The sequence below is a fragment of the Oryx dammah genome, unplaced genomic scaffold (assembly GCF_014754425.2).
Source record: "Oryx dammah isolate SB20612 unplaced genomic scaffold, SCBI_Odam_1.1 HiC_scaffold_29, whole genome shotgun sequence".
Lineage (NCBI taxonomy): Eukaryota > Metazoa > Chordata > Mammalia > Artiodactyla > Bovidae > Oryx > Oryx dammah.
In genome coordinates, this window is record NW_024070213.1 from 111,923,173 (window position 1) to 111,949,846 (window position 26,674).

Here is a 26,674-nt window from a genome sequence, read left to right on the forward strand (position 1 = left end):
AGTAGTTTCTTTTAGAGAGTCAATCACCTTGTCCCCCACTATCAAAGTTACCTGGGGCTCCTATAGAGGAAATTCATATTGGATGCCTCAAGTCCGAGAGAGCCCCTGGGCCTATTCAATATGAGTGTTCCTCTCCTTTGTAAAGTGCTTCTGACCGCCAGATTGCTTACTTGTGAGCCATTCAGGGGCCATTGTTCTGATCTTAACATATTTACTATGGACCCCAAAAATCTTTCCTTCGGGACAGATGAAATATTTCCCATTTTTATATACTTTATAACACCAACACACAAAAGACGCAGATGAATTCCAACAAAAATAGCACAAATTTCAGCATCGTAGCACAGATGAACTGATTTCCCCAATTAGGTATAAGTTTACCTTACAAAACAGATGAACTAACTCCAGCTAGTCTGCCCACCCTCACAAGAACTAGCTCCCCAATGAACCGGTTCCAACTGAACTGATTCCCAAATCAGATAAATAAATTTACCCTATAAAACAAATGAGCTAATTCCAACCAGGGTGGTCTTGCCCCACAAGAACTAGTTCTCTAAATGAATCAGATTGGGGTAGAGTCCAACAATACTTACCCTCTCCAACAGGGTACCTCAACCATATAGGCTTGTCCTGTAAAGGAAGAGCCCACATTAAGGGGGGAAAAATGTTCCTCGTGTGCACACTGGAGCGACTTACCCTCCAAAATTGAGCTTGTCAGTTCATAACACAAAAGGGTACACAAAACAAGTGAACCAGCTGAACCAGCTATCGATTTGGGTAGACAAATTGAGTCCATGGACTCTATAGAAATTTGTGGGTCCCTTGTCTCAGTGGCCAAGTGCCTGGAGGTAGCTGGTGCCACTTCAGGGACTCTTGAAAGAAAGAACCTCAGGACAAATGGTCTCAGCAGCTGCTGGGTCTTGCCCCAATATTCCCTGATCAGGGCTGGCTAGCTATGAGCAGCAAGGCTCCCGGCTGGCTCAGCTAAATTTTACCTCATCCAAGCTCGCTCTGCTTGCCCTGACAGGCTCGCTCTGCTCGCCCTGACAGGCTCGCTCTGCTCACTCTGATAGGCCAATGAATCCGAGGGGTCGAGGCAATGAAGAGACTTTAACTGGGATGCTGGCTGACCCAGAAGATGGCAGGGGAGAATCTCAAAATAACTATCTTGTCAGAGCCTGGATACCAGGTTCTTTTATAGATCAGAGATAGGGCGGAGGAGAGGAAACAAAGTAAAAAGACCTTTTAGTCCTTGCAAATGTCCCCTAGAATGCCAAGCCTCAGCAGGGGAGGCTGCTTTTCCCTTCCTTACAGGCCTTCACAGGGGGGCAGCTCAGGTTATCTCCCTGAGTTGGGCCATGATGTATGTTTATAACAAAAAAGGGTCAAAGTCACAGAAGCCGATCCACTGTACATTTAAAATTAACCCTTCTTGGTTACATACATATATATAAAACACCAACTCTCTCTCTCTAATATATATATATATAAATTCTGGGACTGAGAGTGAAAGTGAAATCACTCAGTTGTGTCCAATTCTTTTCGACCCCACAGACTGGTCCATGGGATTTTCCAGTCAAGAGTACCAGAGTGGATTGGCATTTCCTTCTCCAAATTCTGGGACTAGTTGTGCCAAATAGGGGGGTTAGAAAGGTGAAGCCCTGGAACCAGTGTGTGCCTTCACTAAATGCGGAGAGCAGCAGTCCAGAAACCACTGCACACAGGTCTTGAGGTCTCTGAAGAGGAAGCAGAAGGTGTTTCAGGAGTTGGTAGCAGGGACCCTGCTCTGCGTGAGTGAGGCTGATGCAGAAGTGAGCTGGCCTGGGAGCAAGGAGAAGTCTCCCAGCAGAGGGCACCCTTGGGGAACCAACCCTGAGGTGGGAAAGATTCACAGAACTGAGGCCAGTGTGCCAGTGTGCCGGTTTGACCCAGGAAAAGGCCAAATTTACTTTAAAGAAAAGAAAAGAAAAACAATCATTTAAGATCAGCTCTCTGGGGAAAGAGTATAGCACGAGGGAAGAGAATTGGAATGGAGTCTGAGCTTCTCCAAGGCTTACTGATGGAGTGAAGTGAAGTGAAAGTTGCTCAGTCGTGTCTGACTTTTTGCAGGCCAGAATACTGGAGTGGGTAGCCTTTCCCTTCTCCAGGGGTTCTTCCCAAACCAGGGATCAAACCCAGGTCTCCCGCATTGCAGGCAGACGCTTTACCAGCTGAGCCACAAGGGAAGCCCCGATTGGTGGAGTAGGAGGTGGCGGAAGGCCTGTAGGGGGCACTTTGCATTCCGCCTTCTCTTTGTGTGACAACTAGGGAGGAGCTGGGGAGGCAGGTTCTGCTCTCGAAGAGGAGCAGTGCTCTCCTTTGGTGAAAGACGACCCCTCACTGCTCCCAGATCCAAGTGAGGCATTCCCCTTCCCACCTCTCACCCTAGAATCCCTTGCAGGGAACTCCAGGTAACCAAGTGAATTAAGCCTCTCTCTCTTCCTGAGAGCACCTAGCCATTCATTTTCAAGTTTGATTCTTGTACTTTAATTTGCCCATTATTTTTGAATTTACTTTAAAAATGTCTTCATTTCTATCACTACATCTCAAATTGACTTCTCTTTGAGTGCTTTGTTTAAAATGCAGATTTCTGGGCCCATCTCAGTTCTACTGCATGAGAGTCTCTGGAATTGTCCTTGAAATCTGATTTTTTTTAATTGAGCTGTAACTGACATAAAATTATATTAGTTTCCCATGTACAGCATGATTCAATATTTGTATATACTGCAAAATGGTCACCACGGTGTCTCGTTAATACCTATTACTACACGTGGTTACAACTTCTTTTCTTGTGATGAGAACTTTTAAGATACAGTCTCTGTAAGAAATGGAACTTGAAGTGGTCCATTTTTGGAACAAAGTAGCTGGCCTTGGGTGGAAAATTATTAACAAATGGTTTCCCCCTCAGAGCTAGTTAATTTTGTCTTGAAAAATTACTGGCAAGCTAGTCTTGCCTAACAGCTTACAACTGGAGAGTCTCTAAGCTAACAGGATATTTGGGAAGGGATAAACTAAAGTCCTAGTTGAGAAATGTGAACTTAGGATGGGAAGGGAGAAGAAAGAATACCCTATGAGAAGTAGTGAAGTCTGGGAAGTTTGCAACCCCATAGTACTCAGCCAGTGAGGAACCGGGGGAGGCATTTGTGCTCCAGGGAATAAAAGTGCTTGCTGTAACTGTCCCGGGTGTGTCTGCCCACCAGACACCGATCTTGCGAGACCATCATTAGGAGTTTTGCTTTTGCTGTGCTTCATGTCTCCGAGTCCACCTCTTGGTTTTGGGCTGTTTCTCACATTCTTTTAACAACTTTCAAATACATAATACAGGACCGTTAAGTGTAGCCACCATGCTACCCATTACATCCCCAGGACTTACTTATAACTGGAAGTTTTGACCATGTTCACCCATTTCACCTGCCTGTCCCCTTTGGCAACCGCCAATCTGTTTTGCGCTTGTAAGTGTTTATTTTTTTAGATCTCACACATGAGTGAGATCATATGGCGTTTCTCTCTCTCTGACTTATTTTCCTTAGCACAATACCCTCTAGATCTATCCATGTTGTTGGCAAATGACAGCATTTCCTTAAGGAAAACGTGGTGTATATGTACACAAAATCTGGAATATTATTCAGCCTAAAAAACTTGTAATTGGGAGGGGAGTTTGGGGAAGAATGGATACATGTATATGTCTGGCTGAGTTCCTTTGCTGTCACCTGAAACTATCATAACATTTTTAATCAGCTATACTCTAATGATGCTGTGAAAGTGCTGCACTCAACATGCCAGCACATTTTGAAAACTCAGCAGTGGCTACAGGATTAGAAAAGGTCAGTTTACATTCCAATCTCAAAGAAGGGCAATGCCAAAGAATGTTTAGACTATCACACAATTGCACTCATTTCACATGCTAGCAAGATCATGCTTAAAACTCTTCAAGCTAGGCTTCAACAGTATGTGCACCGAAAACTTCCACATGTTCAAGATGGATTTAGACAAAGCAGAGGAACTAGAGATCAAATTGCCAACAGCTGTTGGATCATAGAAAAAGCAAAGGAATTCCAGAAAAACGTCTACTTCTGCTTCATTGACTATACCAAAGCCTTTGACTGTGTGGATCACAACAAATTGTGGGAAATTCTTAAAGAGACAAGAATACCAGATCACCTTACCTGCCTCCTGAGAAACCTGTATGCAGGTCAAGAAGCAACAGTTAGAACTGAACATGGAACAATGGACTGGTTCAAAATTGGGAAAGGAGTATGTCAAGGCTGTAAATTGTCACCCTGCTTATTTAACTTTTACATAGAGTAGTTCATGGGAAATGTTGGACTGGATGAAGTACATACTGGAATCAAGATTGCAGGGAGAAATACCATAATAACCTCAGAGATGTAGATGACACCACCCTAACAGCAGTGTAACTAAAGAGCCTCCTGATGAAGGTGAAAGAGCAGACTGAAAAAGCTGGCTTAGAACTCAACATTCTGAAAATTAAGATCATGGCATCCAGTCCCATCACTTCATGGCAAATAGATGGGGAAACAATGAAAACAGTGACAGACTTGATTTTCTTGGGCTCCAAAATCACTGCAGATGGTGACGGCAGCCATGAAATTAAAAGATGCTTGCTTCTTGGAAGAAAAGCTATTACAAACCAGAGACATCGCTTTGCTGATAAAGGTACATATAGTCAAAGATATGGTATTTCCAGTGGTCATGTATGGATGTAGGATGTGAGAGCTAGGCCACAAAGAAGGCTGAGAACCAAACAATTGATGCTTTTGAACTGTGATGTTGGAGAAGACTCTTGAGAGTCCCTTGGACTGCAAGGAGATCAAACTAGTCAATCCTAAAGGAAATCAGTCCTGAATATTCATTGGAAGGACTGATGCTGAAGCTGAATCTCCAATACTTTGGCCACCTGATGTGAAGAGCTGACTCATTAGAAAAGACCCTGATGCTGGGAAAGAGTGAAGGCAGAAGGAGAAGGGAACGACAGAGGATAAGATGGCTGGATGGCATCACCGATTTAATGGGCATGAGTTTGAGCTAACTCCGGGAGATAGATAGTGAAGGACAGGGAAGCCTGGCGTGCTACAGTCCATGAGGTTGCAAACAGTCAGGCCTGAGCAACTGAACAGCAACAGTACTCCAATAAAAATAAAGGTTTTTAGAAAAAGCTTATTTTAACAAGTTCCTCAGGGGAATTCTTATTTCACGCTGACTGGCAATGTCATATGAACTATCATCTGAGTCTCGCGTTTTATATTTTTATCCTTTTGTCTTTGAGCACTTCTTGATAGTGCTGTATCTTGAGTAGTCTTAATCTTTGTATTCCTCCCCCCTACACCTGTAATGCTATGTGCTATTTTATTTGTTTTGTTACTATTGGCAGGTGGGTTCTTCACCATTAATGCCACCTGGGAAGCCTGTTGGTCTCTAAGTCAGGTTGTAGTTAACGTAAAAGACATCTTTTTAGGTGCACAGTTCTATGAATTTTGACAAAAGTGTGTAGCTGTGCATCTGCTACCATATTCAAGATCTAGAACATTTCCCCCAAAGCTCTCTTGTGTGCCTTTGTGGTCAGTTCTTACCCCTCAGTTCAGTTCAGTTCAGTTCCGTTGCTCAGTCATGTCCGACTCTTTGCGACCCCATGAATCGCAGCACGCCAGGCCTCCCTGTCTATCACCAACTCCTGGAGTTCACTCAGACTCACGTCCACCGAGTCAGTGATGCCATCCAGCCATCTCGTCCTCTTCTCCTCCTGCCCCCAATCCCTCCCAGCATCAGAGTCTTTTCCAATGAGTCAACTCTTCACGTGAGGTGGCCAAAGTACTGGAGCTTCAGCTTTAGCATCATTCCTTCCAAAGAAATCCCAGGGCTGATCTTCTTACCCCTACTTCCAGGCAATCACTAATCTGTTTTCTGTAGTTTTGCTTTTTGCAGAATATTATATAAATGGAACCAGTTTAAATGTAGACTTTTCAGTCTGACTTTTTTCACTAAGTACAAGCATTTGAAATCCATTATGTTATTTAATTCGCGAGGAGTCACCCTCCTTTTCATTGCTGAGTAATGCTTACTGCATGGCTATATCAGGTTTATTTATCCATTTATGTTGGTCTCCTTTTAATAGCTTCATGGGCATTCAGGTTTGGGGTGCAACTTTGTAGGCTCTAGGACTATAAAGACCAAGTTCATATTCCAGCTCAGCCGCTCAGTGTGTGACCTAGACCTCAGCTTCCTTGTCTATTAAATAGGATAACAAAGGTACTCACTAGGCTTATTGTGACAATTTAAATGGGCTTAGAAGAAAGCACTTGAAACAGCTTCTGAAACATAAGCTTTCAGCAAATGTTCATGTTTTATTTTCTTTTGACTAATTTTCTTTTGCTTTAAAACTTTTGAAAAAATTTTTTATCAGGCAGATTCTGGTTGCATGTTTTCATTTCTTTTAATATGCTAAACAAAAAGTAAAAAATAAGAGCTACACATTGAGAATTTCCCTAGTGCCATGATAGTGTTCAGCACATGACATCATGTTTAATCACATAACAAATCAATAAACAGGTATTGCCCCAATTTTTATAGATGAGGGGTGGAACCTAATTCCACATACCTGACCACGAAGTACTAAGACAGTCCACGCCCTAAGCAAGATGCTTCCGGAGTGTGTTCCTTTTTAGCAGAATTAGGAGCTTATACTTAACAAAAACATTGCATCTGGGGAACTCAACCAAGCGAGAGCAGGCATGTCTCTTTCTTCGTGACAACTCCCTTTTACCTTCTTCTCCTTTCAGTTCTCAGTTCATCTGACTTATTATCAATCATACACAACATATATAAAATCAGCCAGACAATCTGAGACATCGTACTTTCCATCAGTTCTTCAAGGGTGTAAAAATTAAAATGTAAACGTGTGTGTGTTGGGGGGTAGGGTGGGCGGAATGAAACCAGAAATGAGATCAATAGTTCCTTCTGGTGGACACTGTTAGAACTATCAAACCTGAGCTGCTGCCTTCCCAGCTATTTAAGTCAAACTATTCTGAAACTGGCAACCCACTCCAGTACTCTTGCCTGGAAAATCCCATGGATGGAGGAGCCTGGTGGGCTGCAGTCCATGGGGTTGCTAAGAGTCAGACACGACTGAGCGACTCCACTTTCACTTTTCACTTTCATGCATTGGAGAAGGAAATGGCAACCCACTCCAGTGTTCTTGCCTGGAGAATCCCAGGGACGGGGGAGCCTGGTGGGCTGCCGTCTATGGGGTCGCACAGAGTCGGACACAACTGAAGTGACTTAGCAGCAGCAGCATTCCAAAACTTTATAGAGCAAATCTGTTGGCAACAAAATATCTAATTTGAATAATCTTCCATATGAATCTAGTCAAATTCTTCCACAGTTCAAATTTATCTCTAGTGAAGACAGAACTAAATTGTTAACATGTCCAGAAATAGCACACTTTCATGAAGTGATAATGAATCTTTATCTATTATCTTTACTCTATACAACCACTGCTCGCCAACCAAAATCTAACAGATGAGGCTAAGTGGAAAGTTAAAAAGTTACCCACTCAAGATCATTTCCAGCATGATTTTAAAATGGCAACTGAGCAATCCTGAACACCCTAGCAAGGTTTCTTGCAAGGATAAAAACAGGAAGTCTTTAACCAACCTGTCAGAGCCTTCTTCCAATATAATTGGTAGAAAAATAACTCATAGAACAAATCTAAACTTTGTTCAATGACTACTAAATAATAGTAGTTGACTAGGTAATTTCAGTTCAGTTCAGTTCAGTTGCTCAGTCGTGTCCCTGACTCTTTGCGAACCCACGAATCGCAGCACGCCAGGCCTCCCTGTTCATCACCATATCCCGGAGTTCACTCAGACTCACGTCCATCGAGTCAGTGATCTCATCCTCTGTCGTCCCCTTCTCCTCCTGCCCCCAATCCCTCCCAGCATCAGAGTCTTTTCCAATGAGTCAATTCTTTGCATGAGGTGGCCAAAGTACTGGAGTTTCAGCTTTAGCATCAGTCCTTGCAAAGAACACCCAGGACTGATCTCCTTTAGAATGGACTGGTTGGATCTCCTTGCAGTCCAAGGGACTCTCAAGAGTCTTCTCCAACACCACAGTTCAAAAGCATCAGTTCCTCAGAGCTCAGCTTTCTTCACAGTCCAACTTTCACATCCATACATGACCACTGGAAAAACCATAGCCTTGACTAGACAGACCTCAGTCGGCAAAGTAGTGTCTTTGCTTTTGAATATACTATCTAGGTTGGTCATAACTTTTCTTCCAAGGAGTAAGCGTCTTTTAATTTCACGGCTGCAATCACCATCTGCAGTGATTTTGGAGCCCAAAAAAATAAAATCTGTTACACACATTATATTATTTAATCTTTGCAGCATATCATATCTGACTCCCGACTCTTCCTCTTACTAGCTAAATGGCACTGGAATAACAACTTCTTGATCTGTCTGAGCCTGTTTATTCATCTATGGATAACAGCATCTCTTAGAAGTGTATAGGGAGAGTTGAATGAGATCTTAAATGCAGAGAGCTACATACCTTAAAAGGTTATATATTTTATGTATTCACTTAAAACAGTAGTTGCTGGTGCTGCATCTTTCCAGACCCAGGGGGGCCCTGGACTGCCTCTCCATCATCTGAGGTGGGCATAGACTGTAGTCTTCTCTTTAAAAGAGCAGGTTAGGATAACTCAGTTTGGGCTCTGCTACCTTTCTACCCAGAAGTGGATTTAGGAACTGTTTTATGTCCCAAATACTAGCCCTCCTTTTCCCTCCTAGCTACAAGAGGAAAATTTACAATTAAGTTCAGTTAATCTGGGGAGGGCCATCTCTGAAATCTCAGTTCTCTGTGATGTATAATGAAGTTTCCTCCTGTATTGTCTTCCTAGAATGATGGACATGAAGTTGTCTCTTAACCTGGAAACTTTAGGAGTCTTGTCAATTTAACAGTCTTTGAATCATTATGTATTTGATGGGCTCGGTTGCTTGCCATTCTTCTGAAACACTAAGCTCATTTGTGCACATTGTATATCTTCTTTATCTTGTTAATTTTGCCTGTCATTCTCTTTGCATTCTTTTTCATTTGACAGTCTCATTCAGTTTCAGAACCAACTCATGTATCTCCTGCTGTGTGAACAAGTCCTATGTCTCCATACTTCCCTTTGGCCAAGTAAGCTGTTCTGTCCCCATCGCTCGCATGGCATATTGTCAGCTTCTTCGAGGTGCGCTAGTCATATGCTGTAACACATCCACTTACACAGGTCTTTTCCCAAAGAAAGTCAACTCCTAAGGGCTAAGAAATGACTCATTGGAAAAGACTCTGATGCTGGGAAAGATTGAGGGCAGGAGGAGAAGGAAGCGACAGAGGATGAGATGGTTGGATGGCATCATTGACTCAATGGACATGAGTCTGAGCAAGCTCTGGGAGATACTGAAGGACAGGGAAGGCTGGCGTGCTGCAGTTCATGGGGTCGCAAAGAGTCAGACACGACTGAGCAACTGAATGAGAACAACAAGGGCTGGGGGGCCATCCCCAGCTGTGGCCCTCATTTCCTGCCATGCTCCCCATTTCTCCCCCCCCCACTTCTCTGTGATTGTACTCTAATAAAATCTTGCAAATAAACTGTTATATCAGGCTCTGTTTCTTAGGAGTCTGAACTAAAACACGTGACCCATACTTTACAAAGTACCTGGTATAGAGGAGAAGCTTAAATACTGAGAGTCAGCACCTTCAAACTGACAATGATTTCTGGAGATTAACACCCCGATGCATAATAGCACCACATAACACTGTAGGCAATCTGGATCTAGTTTTCTTGTCCTTTAGGGATTTGTGGGAATCCAGTGAAATTTATTTTCTGGTTAAATTTATTGGTTAACATAAACCAAAATTAATGGTTTAGTCTAGAGGAGATCTTATTTATATTTCCGAGAAAGAGACCAAGGCTAACGATGATTTGATAGCTCCTCCTTGATTACAGTAAACTTCAGAGGAAGATTTCACTGAAATCAGCCCTTTCCCTTTCATTAAAACAATTGCCTGTAACTGTGCCAAATGTGTTTCACCTATAACGAGACCAGTGCAATCAGAATCTTTTTACGACTGAAATATATTGAGACTTCTTCTATGAACATTTTGCTCTTTAAAAACACCTTCAGACTTTCCTGGTGGCCTAGTGGCTAAGTTTCCATGCTCCCAACGCAGGAGGTTGGGGTCCTGATCTCTGGTCAGAGAACTAGATCCTACATGCCACAACTAAGAGTTTGCATGCTTCAATGAAGATAGAAGATCCTGCATGCTGCAACTAAGACCCAGCACAGCCAAAAAATATGGAAATAAAAAAACCAGAAACATCTACTGTTCCACCTTCACTGGCTTGTTAGAAATGTTTTTGCTCTCAGACATTATTTCCCTGATAGCTCAGTTGGTAAAGAATCTGCCTACAATGCAAGAGATGCTGGTTTGATTCTTGTCTGAGGAAGATCCTCTAGAGAAGGTATAGGCCACCCACTCCAGTGTTCTTGGGCTTCCCTTTGTGGCTCAGCTGGTAAAGAATCCGCCTGCAATGTGGGAGACCTGGGTTCGATCCCTGGGTTGGGAAGATCCCCTGGAGAAGGGAAAGGGTACCCACTCCAGTCTTCTGGCCTGGAGAATTCCATGGACTGCATAGGCCATGAGGTCACAAAGAGTTGGACACAACTGAGCCACTTTCACTTTCATCATTTCAACAATTTTTTTTCTACATTAAAATCAGTCATACATAGGTTCGCTGCCTTTAGTTATTTGACAAGGACTGACAGGAAATAAAAGTAAATAAACAAGATGTGGCCAGTATATGGAGGCAGTATATTAAAAGACGGAAGTAGATGCTTCCTAGGGATTTGTTTCCACCATGCTGCAAATGTGAGTTAGGATTAGGAAGCCAAAAACAGCTTGAAATTTTTTTAAAAACAATCTCATTGGGAGACTTTGAATGTAGCTATTGAAACTTAGACTGTAGATTTGTGGGCAGGATAGCTGCAGGATTGTCTGTACAAGTTTTTATGTTGGTCTTTCCACTGAGGCTGGCACTGTGGGGTTTTTTCTTCCTCTTTACATCATAGATGTTTAGTCCGTGTTTGAAAGACTAAGAGGATGAAGAAGAGCCAGTTCTTGTTGATGTTTCGGTCTGAGAGGCTTACTTCTCCTAATTTTGTAGTCCCGGAACAGATGCCTCAAATTTCCTAGAGGACAGGTTCATATGCGCTCGGTTGTTCGGTCGTGTCTGACTCTTTGAAACCCCATGGGCTGTATGCACTCCATCAGGCTCCCTTATCCATGGACATTTTTGAGGCAAGAAAACTAGAGCTGGTTGCCATTTCCTCCTCCAGGGGACCTTCCCTACCTAAGGATCGAATCCATATCTTTTATGTTTCCGGCATTGGCAAGCAGATTCTTTTACCACTGCGACACCTGGGCCTGGAAATAAATCTACTCACTCATAAGGCCCTTTGATTGTTCACAATGGAACAAAGTACCACGGGCAGAAGGGTGTTATCAGAATTAATCAAAGGCTGTCCAGATTGGTGGGCCTCACATTTAATGTCTGTCCAAGTCATATACTCTTCAAGAACCATTTCCTCTGGTATTGAACTCTGTTCTATTTATCTATTTTTGAAGAAAGCCTCTCATCCCTACTGTCTCATATTTATAGGGACACTGCTTGCTGCTGCTAAGTCACTTCAGTCGTGTCTGACTCTGTGCGACCTCATAGGCGGCAGCCCACCAGGCTCCCCCGTTCCTGGGATTCTCCAGGCAAGAACACTGGAGTGGGTTGCCATTTCCCTCTCCAATGCATGAAAGTGAAAAGTGAAAGTGAAGTCGCTCAGTCGTGCCCGACTCTTCAAGACCCCATGGACTGCAGCCCACCAGGCTCCTCCATCCATGGGATTTTCCAGGCAAGAGTGCTGGAGTGGGGTACCGTCGCCTCCTCTGATGGGGACACTAGCATACTCTATTTTCTTCACACCAGATTCCAGTTTTTCCCTCACCCATGAGATGACCATTTCTAGAGAATATAGGTCAGATACGTACCTGAGTGTAATGGCCACAGACTTTGTCGCATTTCCGAGAATTGAAGTCATAGTATTTAACTTCATCGTACCAGGCTGTGATGGCTGAAGACACAGAAAAAATGGATAGAGACCCAGTCCAGAGGTTTTCTCCCAGTGAAGTGAAATTTGGGTGCAGCTTGTTGGGTGGTTTCAACCGTTTGTTGTGTGCGAACTCACAATGGCTTGCCCATGCTTTTGCAATCTGAGCCAGTAGTGGGTCCCATGTCTGCAGAAATAAATGGAAACAGTAGGAGGGTCAAGCCTGCAACTCGTCACACAGCACTGCAACCGGCGCATGCAAAGCGGGAATTTGCGCGGGAGGCGAGGCGCTCCGGCCGGAAAGGGGAAGGACCACAGGGACGGAGCTCCTCCTCTTGTGGGAGATCGTGTTATAGTCTTTTTCACTAGGGTTCGTGGGAGACATGATAATCTGGTATCAAGGAATTTAGAATCAAAGAGAGTGACACAGACCAACATTTCACTCAAAGCCAATTATGTTGCAAAATAACATACGCTGGTTTCACATAGTTTCTGCAATTTTCATACCCCAAATAGCCTCTCCACTAACAGGCTCCAAGAGGTTAAAAACCAGGCCGAAACCACAGACCCAGCATTTAAACTCAAGCCTGATTAAAATCCTAGCCTTTCCCCTGGGTCCCCTGCTGCCCTCCTGAGAAAGCCAGCACTCTGCCAGCAATAACAAAAAAAAGCTGAACAATGAAACAACAAAACCTCATAAAAATTAACAGACCAAAAAAGAAAAAAAAAGAGAGAGAGAGAACTAAATTCCACCTGAGACCCGAGGAAAGGAAGTGCCCCAAAAGAAAAGTGAAACATACTAGCTGAACTTGCTTATAACAAGAATTGAGTAGGCAGAGCAAAGCTGGGTTTGCTTTGATCGCAGATGGTGAAATTACTGCACACTTTCATCACAGAAGAAAATGATCACAGGGTTACCAAGGATTCACCACCCAAATCAATCCACATCCCTTGTTTTTGACTGACTTCCGCCTCAAGCACTGAAGTTTTCTTACCATGTACAGCATATCACTGGCTGCTGGAGTCACTGATGATCGGAACTTGTTGTGCATTCGAACACAGTCTTTGATAAAATCTTCGTTTTTGATATCTGGCAAAGTATTTGCTGGAGAGGAAGAACTGGAGACCACAGAGAGCATCCAGGCTGTCACAGCAAATGTGACTTGCGTGCTCAGACTGTCTGACATGGTGCCCCAGGGGCTGGAATCCAGAAGCACCGTAGGTTCCGAGGGTGGGTGAGTAAGCTTTACAAAGCACCACGGACTTCAGCTTTGAGAAAACGGGAAGCAAGACATGAGTTCATCACAAGTTTGAAGGAAAGGGTTTCTCCATATATGGTTTGTGGCTCATTTTGTGCTCTTAACCCCGTCTTTTCGGTGATTCTCAGTGACAGAGCACCTATTGCAACATGGATTTTTAAGAGACTACACCAGACTGTCATTTGAGTTGGAGGATGTTTCCAAAGGAAATTCTGGAATCTCCAGAAATAATAGTCTCAATTTTTAAAGAGGTTCTGGCGGTGAAATAAAAACATATCTCTTATTTCATTAAATGTCTTGCAAAATACTTAAAAACATTTTTTTGGAGTCAAATCAGCACACTGTGGTTAGAATATCTGGTAAACATCATCACTGGACCTAGAATGCATTCACAGTGGTGAATGTGATGGGAATGAGTTGATTTTGTTGATCCTCCCCCACCAAATGAAAAAAAAAGTTATGTAAATTTTGCCAGCTGCCAGTGGATTCCTACTTTTGCAGTCCTTGCCAAACCCAAACAAACTTCTTGGCCAATCCAATATATTGTCATGAAAATAGTGGGACTGCTGCAGGCATGCTAGGGCGATGTTTGTCTCAGACACATCCTAAAGCTTGTTTCTCATGCAATCAGATCCTGTGGCGTCAAGCGTGCTCTCTTGCTTACATGCGGAGCGCGGCTGCTGCCTTGATTGACAAAGCCAGTACGCATATGCTAGGCTCCCCCCTTCATCTCCATGCTCCCCGGGTGGGGTCAGCTAGTCTCTAAGTTCACAGGATGTAGCACCTGTCCGCATGATGACAGATCACTCACGAGCTGGATCTTTCATCCTCTCACATGGTTGCTAATACTTTTGAATTCAGCGACTTCCCTACCCCTCCCTGATGAAAGGGAGTCCTGCTCTACCCCACGTGATTGCTTTGCAGCTGCAGAAATGGTCTCAAAGCCACAAGTTGCTCTCCAAGACACCCCTTTAGATAACCCAGACTGACTTCTATTTTGTGATGGTGCCTGTCAGTGAGATTTCTGGGGAAACATACTAATTGGTGATGCCACAGTTTCTCCTCTGAGACTCCTGAGGCTTCTTCTTTAGCCACAGTAACAATTGGCCCAGGTTGCTGAACTCAGCTCTTCCTGGAGCTTGTACCCCAGCAGAAGGGAAGATGGCTGCTATTCACAGACTTCAGATGTGCTTTTGGACAAGTCGTCCTCTTGGCACATTTGGAAATCCCATGAATTCTTAACCTCTGTAGCTATACTCTTACTGGTAATGGCCATATGATGGCTTCCTTATTACAAGACATCATCTCCCTTCTAAAACCGCCACTGTTCACGGTTCAGCTCATACCAAGGAAGTGCTATATCTTTAAGAAAATGGTCAGGCTAAAGGGGTTGCTAAACATCAAGCTCCAATGGACACCCTTATCCCTTCTCTACCCAATTTAAAATACATTTTATTAAAAAAAATTAATTTTATATTGGAGTATAGCTGATATGAATGTTGTGGTAATTTCAGGTGGACAGCAAAGGGACCTGACCATTTAAATCACACAGAACAACTGAAGTCCTTACTTCAGGTAGAGGGTATGTGTGCTCCGTTGTGTCCAACTCTTTGCGACCCCATGGACTGTTACCGCCAAGCTCCTCTGTCCATGGACTTTTCCAGGCAAGAATACTGGAGTGGGTAGCCATTTCCTCCTCCAGGGGATCTTCCCAACCCAGGGATCGAACCCTTGTCTCCTGCAAGTCTCCTCCGTTGGCAGGCAGACGCTTTACCACTGAGCCATGGGGGAAACCCTGGTTGTGTATCCATTCTCCCCCAAAGCCTTTCCTCCCATCCAGGCTGCCACATAATGCTGGGCAGAGTTCCCTGTGCTATAGAGTAGGACCTTGCTGATTATCCATTTTAAATACCGTAGCGTGTACATGTCCATCCCAAACTCCCTAATTATCCCTTCCCCCGACCCTTCCACCACAACAACCATAGGTTCATTGCTTTTATTCTTTTATTTTTTTCACAGTAGCAAGCGAATAGGATTTATTTTAGAGAAAAAAGTACAAAGCTCTCAGCATGACACTGAGAGGGTGTAAAGTGTCCCCATGTGCTTTTATTCTTGACTGATATTATCAACCATTAAGCAAATGTCCCACAATCTGAAGAAGACAAATGAACACAAAAGGGTGCCAAAAAATTACCGGATGGATACATCAGGCTAAACGGACTTTCTGTAGCCTCCTCTCCTTTAATCTTTTGACTGATACCCCATCACGTGAGATAAATGTGCAGATGGGGGAGAGATGAGGAACAAGAAAGCTGGTTTTGCCTCGGCATCCATAAAATTTCTGACCCAATTATTTCCCTGTGCACTCCTTGGAAACCTCCCCACACTTCTGAGAAATTCCTGGGATGCCCCAGGAAATCCTCCAAGGCCACTTCCCCTTTGGGACACTCCAAACGAATTTTATGGGTTTCCCCCAGCTTTAGGCTATTCTCACTATTTTGCTGCTGTCTGCATGTTTCAGGGATGGACTGAATCCTCTTTGACTTACATGTGGTAAAGACATTCATAACTGAGGTTCTTCCTCACTGTGGCATTCCTTTATGTATTAAATCAGATCGAGGAGCTAATTTTACAAACATAAACCACTTGCAAAAACTCTGGGGTACTCTTTAAAATTTCATGCTCCATATCATCTTCAGTCATCAAGGAGAGTGGAATGTAAAAATCTAGACACGAAAAAACTTTAGGAAAGATCCCAAAACTGGACTTTAATGGCCAGATCTGTGCTGATGGCCCTTTTAAAGAGCCAGAATACTCCGAATAGGGCGCATGGACTGAACCCTTCTGAAATGGTCTCTGGATACCCCAGTGTCAATCGGCATCTCTCAAACTTCCGCTTCTGGGTTAGGTGAAGATGATGGGAACTTAAGCGAACAATCTGATGTTATGATTAGCTATGTTCAAGAATGAGTGTGCTTGAAAGATATAGCCAACAGGTCACAGGGCTTGACCTCTGCCAACTGACAAGCCTTGCCATTCTTCCAACAAGGAGCCCAAGTGTATATCAAGCTCTTTAGAAGAGAACATGTGGTGTTACCTCCATGGGAAGGACCTTATGAGGTTCTAAGAACCACCTACACTGCTCCCCAAAGGAGGAGCCTCCTGGATCCACGCAAACCACGCCAAAACAGGCCCCGAACATCCCTCTCAAGACGGCTGGAGGAGACAGATACTCCCGGTCACTTTAAGGATCTCCAGGGCCAATTCCCAGGTCACAGAAGTAGTCAGCATCATGAAGTGGACAGCTTTTCCCAAGATCACACATCAAGAAACCTCACTTTCATTTATTTCCCCATCCCTGCTTTTAAGACTCCCTGTATACACACACTAAAGAGAAAAAACAACAGAAAACCACCTTTTCTTATTGACGAATCCTTTCTCCACATGTACTAAGCATTTATTGGAAGCCTAGCTGGAGAACACTTTTCTCTTTCTATCCTATTTGTCCGCTAAGTCTCCACTGTGGGCTGATTTTCAACTTGTGTCTTGCTCTTACTAACCCTCTCATAAGGGGGTAAACCTTATGCCAATTTACGGAACCCTGGCCACATGAACTAATCAGTCTATTGATTATGTCAACACCCAGAGAGTGCAAAATAGCCTCCACTAGTCTTTGGTCCTACTACTGTGAACACAAAGTGGGCCAAGTACAGAAGGTGGATGAGGGGCCGGGTATGATATCCACAAGAAAACCACCACTCTGCCTCTCTTTAGTGAGTCATTTGGGCCCCAGAAAAACTCTAGAAGCCCAAAGGCTGTCCCTTACCCAGATAAAGATAATAGGTGAAAAGCTTTCCTTTTGCTTTGAAAACAAACACCACACTGTCTCTTTCCTGGGTAACCTACCAGGACAAAATCGCAGAACAAATTCTGTGGTTTGACTCCACAGGTGTAATCTTTGAGTCTCTTAAGGAAATTGTAAACGACTCTAGCATCTCCCTTTTGGCACAAATGTCTGTCAAATCACCACATATCCTGGATGTCTCAAAAGTCACCTGCTGGACTTCACTGGTAGTCCAGGGCTAAAACTGCACTGTCAGTGCAGGTGGCCTGGGATGGGGAACTAGATCCCACATGCCACAAAAGATCCTGCATTCTGCAAGGAAGATACAAGATCTTTTGTGTCACAACTAAGACCCAGAAAAGCCAAAAAATAAAAAAATAAAAAATAAAGACCCTTGTATACTCTGGGCTACTGCAGCTGTCCCCATGATAAGGCTGCCCCAAACCATAAACTATATTTGGGTGGACCAAAAATCTAAACTTACTTGGTTAGGTGACAAATTAGCTTTATAGCTGCCAAAACCAAACTATGGACCTCTTACATCAGTTATTTTTTTCTCGGTTTCTCTCTCACAGACTGACAGGAGCACATGGAGAATAGAAGTGTTTGGACACTATCAGTTCAGTTCAGTTCTGTCGCTCAGTTGTGTCCGACTCTGCGACCCCATGAATCGCAGCATGCCAGGCCTCCCTGTCTATCACCAACTCCCAGAGTTCACTCAGACTCATGTCCATCGAGTCAGTGATGCCATCCAGCCATCTCATCCTCTGTCGTCCCCTTCTCCTCCTGCCCCCAATCCCTCCCAGCATCAGAGTCTTTTCCAATGAGTCATCTCTTCGCATGAGGAAGCCAAAGTATTGGAGTTTCAGCTTTAGCATCAGTCCTTAGCACCACTTAAAATGGTCATCCACTTCCAACAACACGAGAGGACTCTACACATAGACATCACCAGATGGTCAGTACCAAAATCAGATTGACTGTATTCTTGGCAGCCGAAGATGGAGAACCTCTATATAAGTCAGTGAAACAAGACTTGGAGCTTACTGTGGCTCAGATCATAAGCTCCTTAATGCAAAATTCAGGCTTAACCTGAAGAAAGTAGGGAAAACAGCTAGACCACTCAGGTACGACCTAAATCAAATCCCTTATGATGATATGGTGGAGGTGATGAATAGATTCAAGGAATTATCTCATAGACACATTCAAAAAACTAAGATCATGGCATCTGGCCCCATCACTTCAGGGCAAATAGATGGGGAAACAATGGAAAGAGTGACAGACTTTATTTTCTTGAACTCCAAAATCACTGTGGATGGTGATCGCAGCCAGGAAATTAAAAGATGTTGGCTCCTTGGAAGAAAAGCTATAATAAACCTAGATGATGTATTAAAAACCAGACGTCACTTTGCTGACAAATGTCCATATAGTCAAAACTTTGGTTTTTCCGGTCATCATGTATGGATGGGAGAGTTGGACCATAAGAAAGGCTGAGCACCAAAGAATTGATGCTTTTGAATTGTGGTGCTGGAGAAAACTCTTGAGAGTCCCTTAGACTGCAAGATCAAACCAATCAATCCTGAAGGAAATCAGTCCTGAATATTCATTAGCATGCTGATGCTGAAGCTCCAATACTTTGGCCACCTGATATAAAGAGCGGACTCATTGGAAAAGACCCTAATGCAGGGAAAGATTGAGGGCAGCTGGAGAAGGGGGCAACAGAGGATGAGATGGTTGGATGGCATCATCAACTCAATGAGTACGAGTTTAAGTGAACTCAGAGTTTCCTGGTGGCTCAGCTGGTAAAGAATCTGCCTGCAATGCGGGAGACCTGGGTTTGATTCCTGGGTTGGGAAGATCCCCTGGAGAAGGCAACAGCTACCCACTTCAGTATTCTGGCCTGGAGAATTCCATGGAGTGTAGAGTCCATGGGGTCGCAAAGAGTCAGGCATGACTGAGCGACTCACTTGAGCAAACGCTCAGAGATAGTGAAGGACAGGGAAGCCTAGTGTGCTGCAGTCCATGGGGTTACAAGAAGTCAGACATGACTTATTGACTAAACAACAACAATAACAACCACAACATGCTAGCCTTGTTTGTAAACCACTCTTGTCTTTTTAATGTGACAACCAAATGTGTAAAGGTTCCCACCTAAATGGTCAGGATGATGTGAGTTTGGATACCAGGGTCCTTCTGTGACCAAATACAGCACTGTAAATGCCAGCCAAATTATAAACATAAGTCATTTTGCTCATAAACTTGTGCCAGATAAACACACTAGCTGAGAAATCACAGAGAATCTGCCGTGTATCACAATTTCAAGGTCTTTTCAGCACTGAGGAACTTATTCCCAAGCTTGAAAGACTGTAACCTGGAAAAAGCAATCTTAAAAATCTTTTCAAAGTAATAGAAAAAGACTTCAGTACTGCTATGTAAACCTTGAAAATACTACACTCAGAAGTTACTAGCTTAGCCTTTGTGATGTTCTAACATCATCATGAAATGAATGCACTGATATTCAGCAAGGTGCACCTTGTTCAATCACTGGTGAAAAACAGCACCTTTTGTGGATCCAGCAGGGCAAATAATATCTAATTTACATCTGCTAAAAGAAGTTTAACGGTTTTTCTGGACCAAGTGCTGAGAGTGTTAATAGCTTCAGTAGGGAAGTCAGAGGTCTCCAGGCTGCAGGAGGAAACGAACTACAAGTGGCAGACGGGTTTTTTCTTTTCTCTTCTAATCCTGCGTTGTCATGGCGACACCTGGTTCCACCTGAACTGAACTTTGTCTCAGACCTTGAGTTAACCACTGTGTTTTTCTTGGAAATGTTTTCTTAAGCTATATTAATGAACTATGTATTTGCTTGGGAATCTGCCTTTCTTCAAGATTCATGTCAGTTGTTTTGTGGCCAGGGATGACTCACCCTGTGCCAGTGCTATCTCAAAATGCATGTTGTGGGGGAGGGGCCTGGTGCAACTCTCAGTTTTGAGGCGTTTCCTTCCTCTAATTAGCAGCTTGCTAATAGGTATGTAACTCCTTGCTAAAAACTAGCAAGGGGGCACTCTTTTTGTCCCCTTCTGATGTCTATGTCAGAAGCTTTCTCTATCTTTTATATACTTTAAAAAGACTTTATTACACAATAAGCTCTGAGCAATCAAGCCTAGTCTCTGGCACTGGATCAAATTCCTCTCCTTCAGAGGCCATGAATCCTGGCATTGCACATTCAGTTCAGTTCAGTTGCTCAGTTGTGTCCGACTCTTTGCAACCCCATGAATTGCAGCACGCCAGGCCTCCCTGTCCATCACCAACTCCCGGAGTTCACTCAGACTCACATCCATCGAGTCAGTGATGCTGTCCAGCCATCTCATCCTCTGTCGTCCCCTTCTCCTCCTGCCCCCAACCCCTCCCACCAGCAAAGTCTTTTCCAATGAGTCAACTCTTCGCATGAGGTGGCCAAAGTACTGGAGTTTCAGCTTTGCATCATTCCTTCCAAAGAAATCCCAGGGCTGATCTCTTTCAGAATGGACTGGTTGGATCTCCTTGCAGTCCAAGGGACTCTCAAGAGTCTTCTCCAACACCACAGTTCAAAAGCATCAATTCTTGGGTGCTCAGCCTTCTTCAAAGTCCAACTCTCACATCCACACATGACCACAGGAAAAACCATAGTCTTGACTAGACGGACCTTAGTCGGCAAAGTAATGTCTCTGCTTTTGAATATACTATCTAGGTTGGTCATAACTTTTCTTCCAAGGAGTAAGCATCTTTTAATTTCATGGCTGCAGTCACCATCTGCAGTGACGTGGCTCATAGCAAAAACCTTTCAGTCCCAGGGTTGGGGGACTTATGTAACAGGATGCGGAGAAATGTGGCCCAGTTGGTTCTTTTCTGCTTGTTCATCTTCATTTTCTGTTTGTTTATCTTCAATTTTGCAATAAAGAGTTCATGATCTGAGCTACAGTCACAAAAACAAGACTAGGAGCTGACTGTGGCTCAGATCATGAATTCCTTACTGCAAAATTCAGACTTAAATCGAAGAAAGTAGGGAAAACCACTACATCATTCAGGTATGACCTAAATCAAATCCCTTACTATTATACAGTGGAAGTGACAAAATAGATTCAAGGGATTAGATCTGATAGACAGAGTGCTTGAAGAACTATGGAGAGAGGTTCATAACACTGTACAGGAGGCGGAGACCAAAACCAGAACCAAGAAAAAGAAATGCAAAAAGGCAAAATGCTTGTCTGAGGAGGCCTTACAAATAGCTGAGAAAAGTGAAGGAAATGGCAAAGGAGAAAAGGAAAGATATATCCATCTGAATGCAGAGTTCCAAAGAATAGCAAGGAGAGATTAAAAGGTCTTCTTAAGTGAACAATGCAAAGAAATAGAGGAAAATAATAGAATGGGAAAGACTAGAGAACTCTTCAAGAAAATCAGAGATATCAAGGGAATATTTCATGCAAAGATGGGCTCAATAAAGGACAGAAATGATATGGATCTAACAGAAGCAGAAGATATTAAGAAGAGGTGGCAAGAATACACAGATGAATTACACAAAAAAGATCTAAATGACCCAGATAACTATGATGGTGTGATCACTCACCTAGAGCCAGACATCTTAAAGTATGAAGTCCAGTGGGCATTAGGGGACATTACTATGAACAATGGTAAGGAGGTGATGGAATTCCAGCTGAGCTATTTCAAATCCTAAAAGATGATGCTGTGAAAGTGCTGCACTCAATATGCCAACAAATTTGGAAAACTCCACAGTGGCCACAGGACTGGAAAAGGTCAGTTTTCATTCCAATCCCAAAGAAGGGCAATGGCAAAGAATGTTCAAACTACCATACAATTGCAGTCATTTCACATGCTAGCAGAGTCATGCTCAAAATCCTTCAAGCTAGGCTTCAACAATATATGAACCGAGAACTTCCAGATGTATAAGTTGGATTTAGAAAAGGCAGAGGAACTGGAGATCAAATTGGCAACATCTGCTGGATCTAGAAAAAGCAAGAGAGTTCCAGAAAAACTTCTGCTCCACTGACTATGCCAACGCCTTTGACTGTGTGCATGCATGCCTGCTGAGTCACTGCTGCCGTGTCCAACTCTGTGCAGCCCTACGGATTGCAGTCTGCCAGGCTCCTCTGTCCATGGAAATTCCCCAGACAAGAATATTGGAGTGAGTTGCTATGCCTTCCTCCAGGGGATCTTCCCGATTCAGGAATGGAACCCACATCTCTTATGCCTCCTGCATTGGCAAGTGGGTTCTTTACCACTAGCTCTACCTGGAAGCCCCTTTGACTATGTGTATCACAGCAAACTGTGGACAATTCTTAAAGAGATGGAATACCAAAACACCTCACCTGCCTGCTGAGAAACGTTTATGCAGGTCAAGAAGCAACAGACCCAGACATGGAACAAAGGACTAGTTCCAAACTGGGAAAAGAATATGTCAAGGCTATATATTGTCACCTTGCTTATTTGACTTATATGCAGAGTATATCATGAGAAATGCTGGGCTGAATGAAGCCCAAGTTGTAATCAAGATTGCTGGGAGGAATATCAATAACCTCAGATAGGCAGATGACACCATCCTTATGGCAGAAAGTGAAGAACTAAAGAGCCTCTTGATGAAAGTGGAAAAGGAATGAAAAAGTTGGTTTAAAACTCAATATTCAAAAAACTAAGATCATGGCGTCCAGTCCCATCACTTCATGGCAAATAGATGGGGAAACAATGGAAGCAGTGACAGACTTGATTTTCTTGGGGCTCCAAAATCACTGCAGATGGTGACTGTAGCCATGAAATTAAAAGATGCTTGCTCCTTGGAAGAAAAGCTATGACCAACCTAGACAACATATTGAAAAGCACGGACGCTATTTTGCCAACAAAGGTCCGTCTAGTCAAAGCTATGATTTTTCCAGTAGTCATGTATGGATGTGAGAGTTGGACTACAAAGAAAGCTGAGTGCCAAAGAATTGATGCTTTTGAATGTGGTGTTGGAAAAGACTCTTGAGAGTCCCTTGGACAGCAAGGAGATCAAACCAGTGAATTCTAGAGGAAATCAGCCCTGAATATTCACTGGAAGGACTGATGCTAAAGCTGAAACTCTAATACTTTGTTCACCTGATATGAAGAACTGACTCCTTGGAAAAGACCCTGATGCTGGGAAAGATTGAAGGCAGAAGGAGAAGGGGATGACAGAGGATGAGATGGTTGGATGGCATCACTGACTCAATGGACATGAATTTGAGCAAGCTCTGCGTATTGGTGATGGGACAGGGAAGCCTGGTGTGCTGCAGACCATGAGGTTGCAAAGAGTCAGATACGGCTGAGTGACAGAACTGAATGACACACCCAGAGGTGCCATGACAGTTCCAAGACACTGTTAAAAGACCAAGAAGTGGGCAGGGGCCCAAATTCTGGAAATCTCCACCCCTTCCCCAAAATAGTTTGAATTATCCTCCCACTTATTATCATATGAAATTACCCAGCCTATAAAAGCTAACCATGCCACATTTCGAGGCCATACTCACCCTCTGCAATAGCCCACAATCTTTCTGTGGAATGTGCTTCTCTCTGAATCTGAATAAATCCAGTTCTTACCTATCACTTTTTCTCTCACTGAATTCTTTCTGTGATGAGACATCAAGAATCTGAGCTATATTAAGCCCTGAAACCAGGTTCCATGGGTTTGGCTGGGTTCTAGTCCCAGTCACATATGTTGAAGTCCCAAACTAGGTTTTGGCTGGCTTAAAGTCCCAATACCTGGGTTCAAGTCCCAGGCAGGGGTTTGTCTGGGTTCGAGTCCCAGTACATGGGTTTAAGTCCCAGTCTGAGGTAAACGGTTTCAGAAACAGTGACACACTTTATTTTCTTGGGCTCCAAAATCACTGTGGACGTTGACTGCAGCCAAGAAATTAAAAGATGCTTGCTCCTTGGAAGAAAACCTGTGACAAACCTAGAAGTGTATTAAAAAGCAGAGACATCACTTTGCCAACAAAGTTCCATCTAGTCAAAGCTATGGTTTTTCCAGTAGTCATGTACGGATGTGAATATTCAGGGTTCATTTCCTTTAGGATCGACTGGTTTGATCTCCTTGCTGTCCAAGAGACTCAAGAATTTTAGTTCAAAAGCATCAAATCTTCAGCACTTAGCCTTCTTTATGGTCCAACTGAGCACCAAAGAATTGATACTTTTGAACTGTGGTGTTGGAGAAGACTCTTGAGAGTCCCTTGGACTGCAAGATCAAACCAGTCAATCCTAAAGGCAACCAACCCCGAATATTCATTGGAAGAACTGCCAATGCTGAAGCTCCAATACTGTGGCCCCCTGATGCAGAGTTGACTCATTAGAAAAGACTTTGATGCTGGGAAAGATTGAAAGCAGGAGGAGAAGGGGATGACGGAGGATGAGATGGTGGGATGGCATCACTGACTTGATGGACATGAGTCTGAACAAGCTCTGGGAGTTGGTGATGGACAGAGAAGCCTGGCATACTGCAGTCCATGGGTTTGCAAAGAGTCAGATGCAGCTGAGCAACTCAACAACAATATCATTCTAATCTATGTTCTTTTATTTCTTTGCAATCTTACCAATTTATTACTTACTTTTTTCTGTACAGTCACCAGGTCAGTTTTTTATAGATGAAATTATTAAGGAAGTTTCATTAGAGGGAACTGATGGGGTTCCGGGGATGCTGCCCCAAGATGCATATTATTATCTGACATGCAGATTAATTCACACTGAAAACAAGCAAGGCCCAAAAGACTCAGGAAGAACATTTGACTGCCCTTCTAATTTCCTAGAGACTTTCAGATAGAAGGCCCATTCTAGGGAGGAGTTATCACCATAGATAACTCTTGGTGTTGTTCAGTCACTCAGTCATTTTGGACTCTCTGCAACCCCATGGGCTGTAGCACGCCAGGCTTCCCTGTCCTTCACCATCTCCTGGAGCTTGATAAATAACTATAGTATGTTGCAAACTAGGTATGGTAGACAGGAAAGAACATAGCAAGGTCTGTTTGATCAATGTCCTCTCTTGAGTCCCACTGTTTCTAGATGGCCCAGCAAACATTTGTTGATCACGCATTAACTCTTTTTGTGCATTCCCCATATGTACATATTAAACTTGATTTTGTCCACTTAATCTGCTTTATGTCATTTTAATTATTTGATCAGCCACAAAGAGTCAAAAGGGAAGGGAGGAACTTTCTCCTCCCCACTGTTGCACATGTGTACGTGTGTGCACGGAGTGGGGGAGCACACCCATGAGGCAGAGGGGACAAAGAACAATAGAGACAATACTGGTCTCAGTTTCAGATTTTAGTTTAACCCCTGTTCCTAACTAGCTGTAAACTCTGGACAAATTGCCAGACTCTTTAACCTTCAGTCAGTTCAGTTGCTCAGTCATGTCCGACTCTTTGCAACCCCATGGACTGCAGCACGCCAAGCTTTCCTGTCCATTGCCAACTCCCAAAGTTTACTCAAACTGATGTCCATTGAGTCGGTGATGCCATCCAACCATCTCATCCTCTGTCGTTCCCTTCTCCTGCCCTCAATCTTTTCCAGCATCAGGGTTTTTTCAAATGAGTCAGTTCTTTTTGCATCAGGCGGCCAAAATATTGGAATTTCAGCTTCAGCATCAGTCCTTCCAATGAATATTCATGATTGATTGCCTTTAGGGTGGACTGGTTGGATCTCTTCCCAGTCTAAGGGACTCTCAAGAGTCTTCTCCAACACCATAGTTCAAAAGCATCATTTTTTTTGGCACTCAGCTTTCTTTATAGTCCAACTATAATGAAGTAATGGGAAATAGATGGGGAAACAGTGGAAACAGTTTCAGACTTTATTTTTTTGGCCTCCAAAATCACGGCACATGGTGATTGCAGCCATGAAATTAAAAGATGCTTATTCCTTGGAAGGAAAGTTATGACCAACCTAGACAGCATATTGAAAAGCAGAATTAGTTTGCCAACAAAGGTCTGTCTAGTCAAGGCTATGGTTTTTCCAGTGGTCATGTGTGGATGTGAGAGTTGGACTGTGAAAAAAGCTGAGCGCTGAGGAATTGATGCTTTTGAACTGTGGTGTTTGAGAAGACTCTTGAGAGTCCCTTGGACTGCAAGGAGATCCAACCAGTCCATCCTAAAGGAGATCAGTCCTGAGTGTTCATTGGAAGGCCTGATGTTAAAGCTGAAACTCCAATACTTTGGCCACCTGATACAAAGAGCTGATTCATTTGAAAAGACCCTGATGCTGGGAATGATTGAATGCAGGAGCAGAAGGGGATGACAGAGGATGAGATGGTTGGATGGCATCACCGATTCAACGGAGATGAGTTAGAGTAGACTCCGGGAGTTGGTGATGGACAGGGAGGC

The 26,674-nt window shown here is 43.5% G+C and overlaps 1 protein-coding gene across 3 annotated transcripts in view; it reads right to left on the minus strand.

Annotated features, from left to right (window-relative positions):
* GLIPR1 (GLI pathogenesis related 1) overlaps positions 1-26,674 on the minus strand; it is a 57,278-nt gene that overhangs the window by 25,440 nt on the left and 5,164 nt on the right. For 2 of the 3 annotated variants that reach the window (XM_040233870.1, XM_040233869.1), the window contains exons 2-3: positions 13,193-13,466; positions 12,139-12,384 (exon numbers count right to left, since the gene is read on the minus strand). In XM_040233870.1, coding sequence (XP_040089804.1) covers positions 12,139-12,384; positions 13,193-13,384 — 438 coding nt within the window. In that variant the 5' untranslated portion in view covers positions 13,385-13,466. The remainder of the gene's footprint in view (positions 1-12,138; positions 12,385-13,192; positions 13,467-26,674) is intronic. The other variant, XM_040233871.1, reaches the window with a different exon arrangement.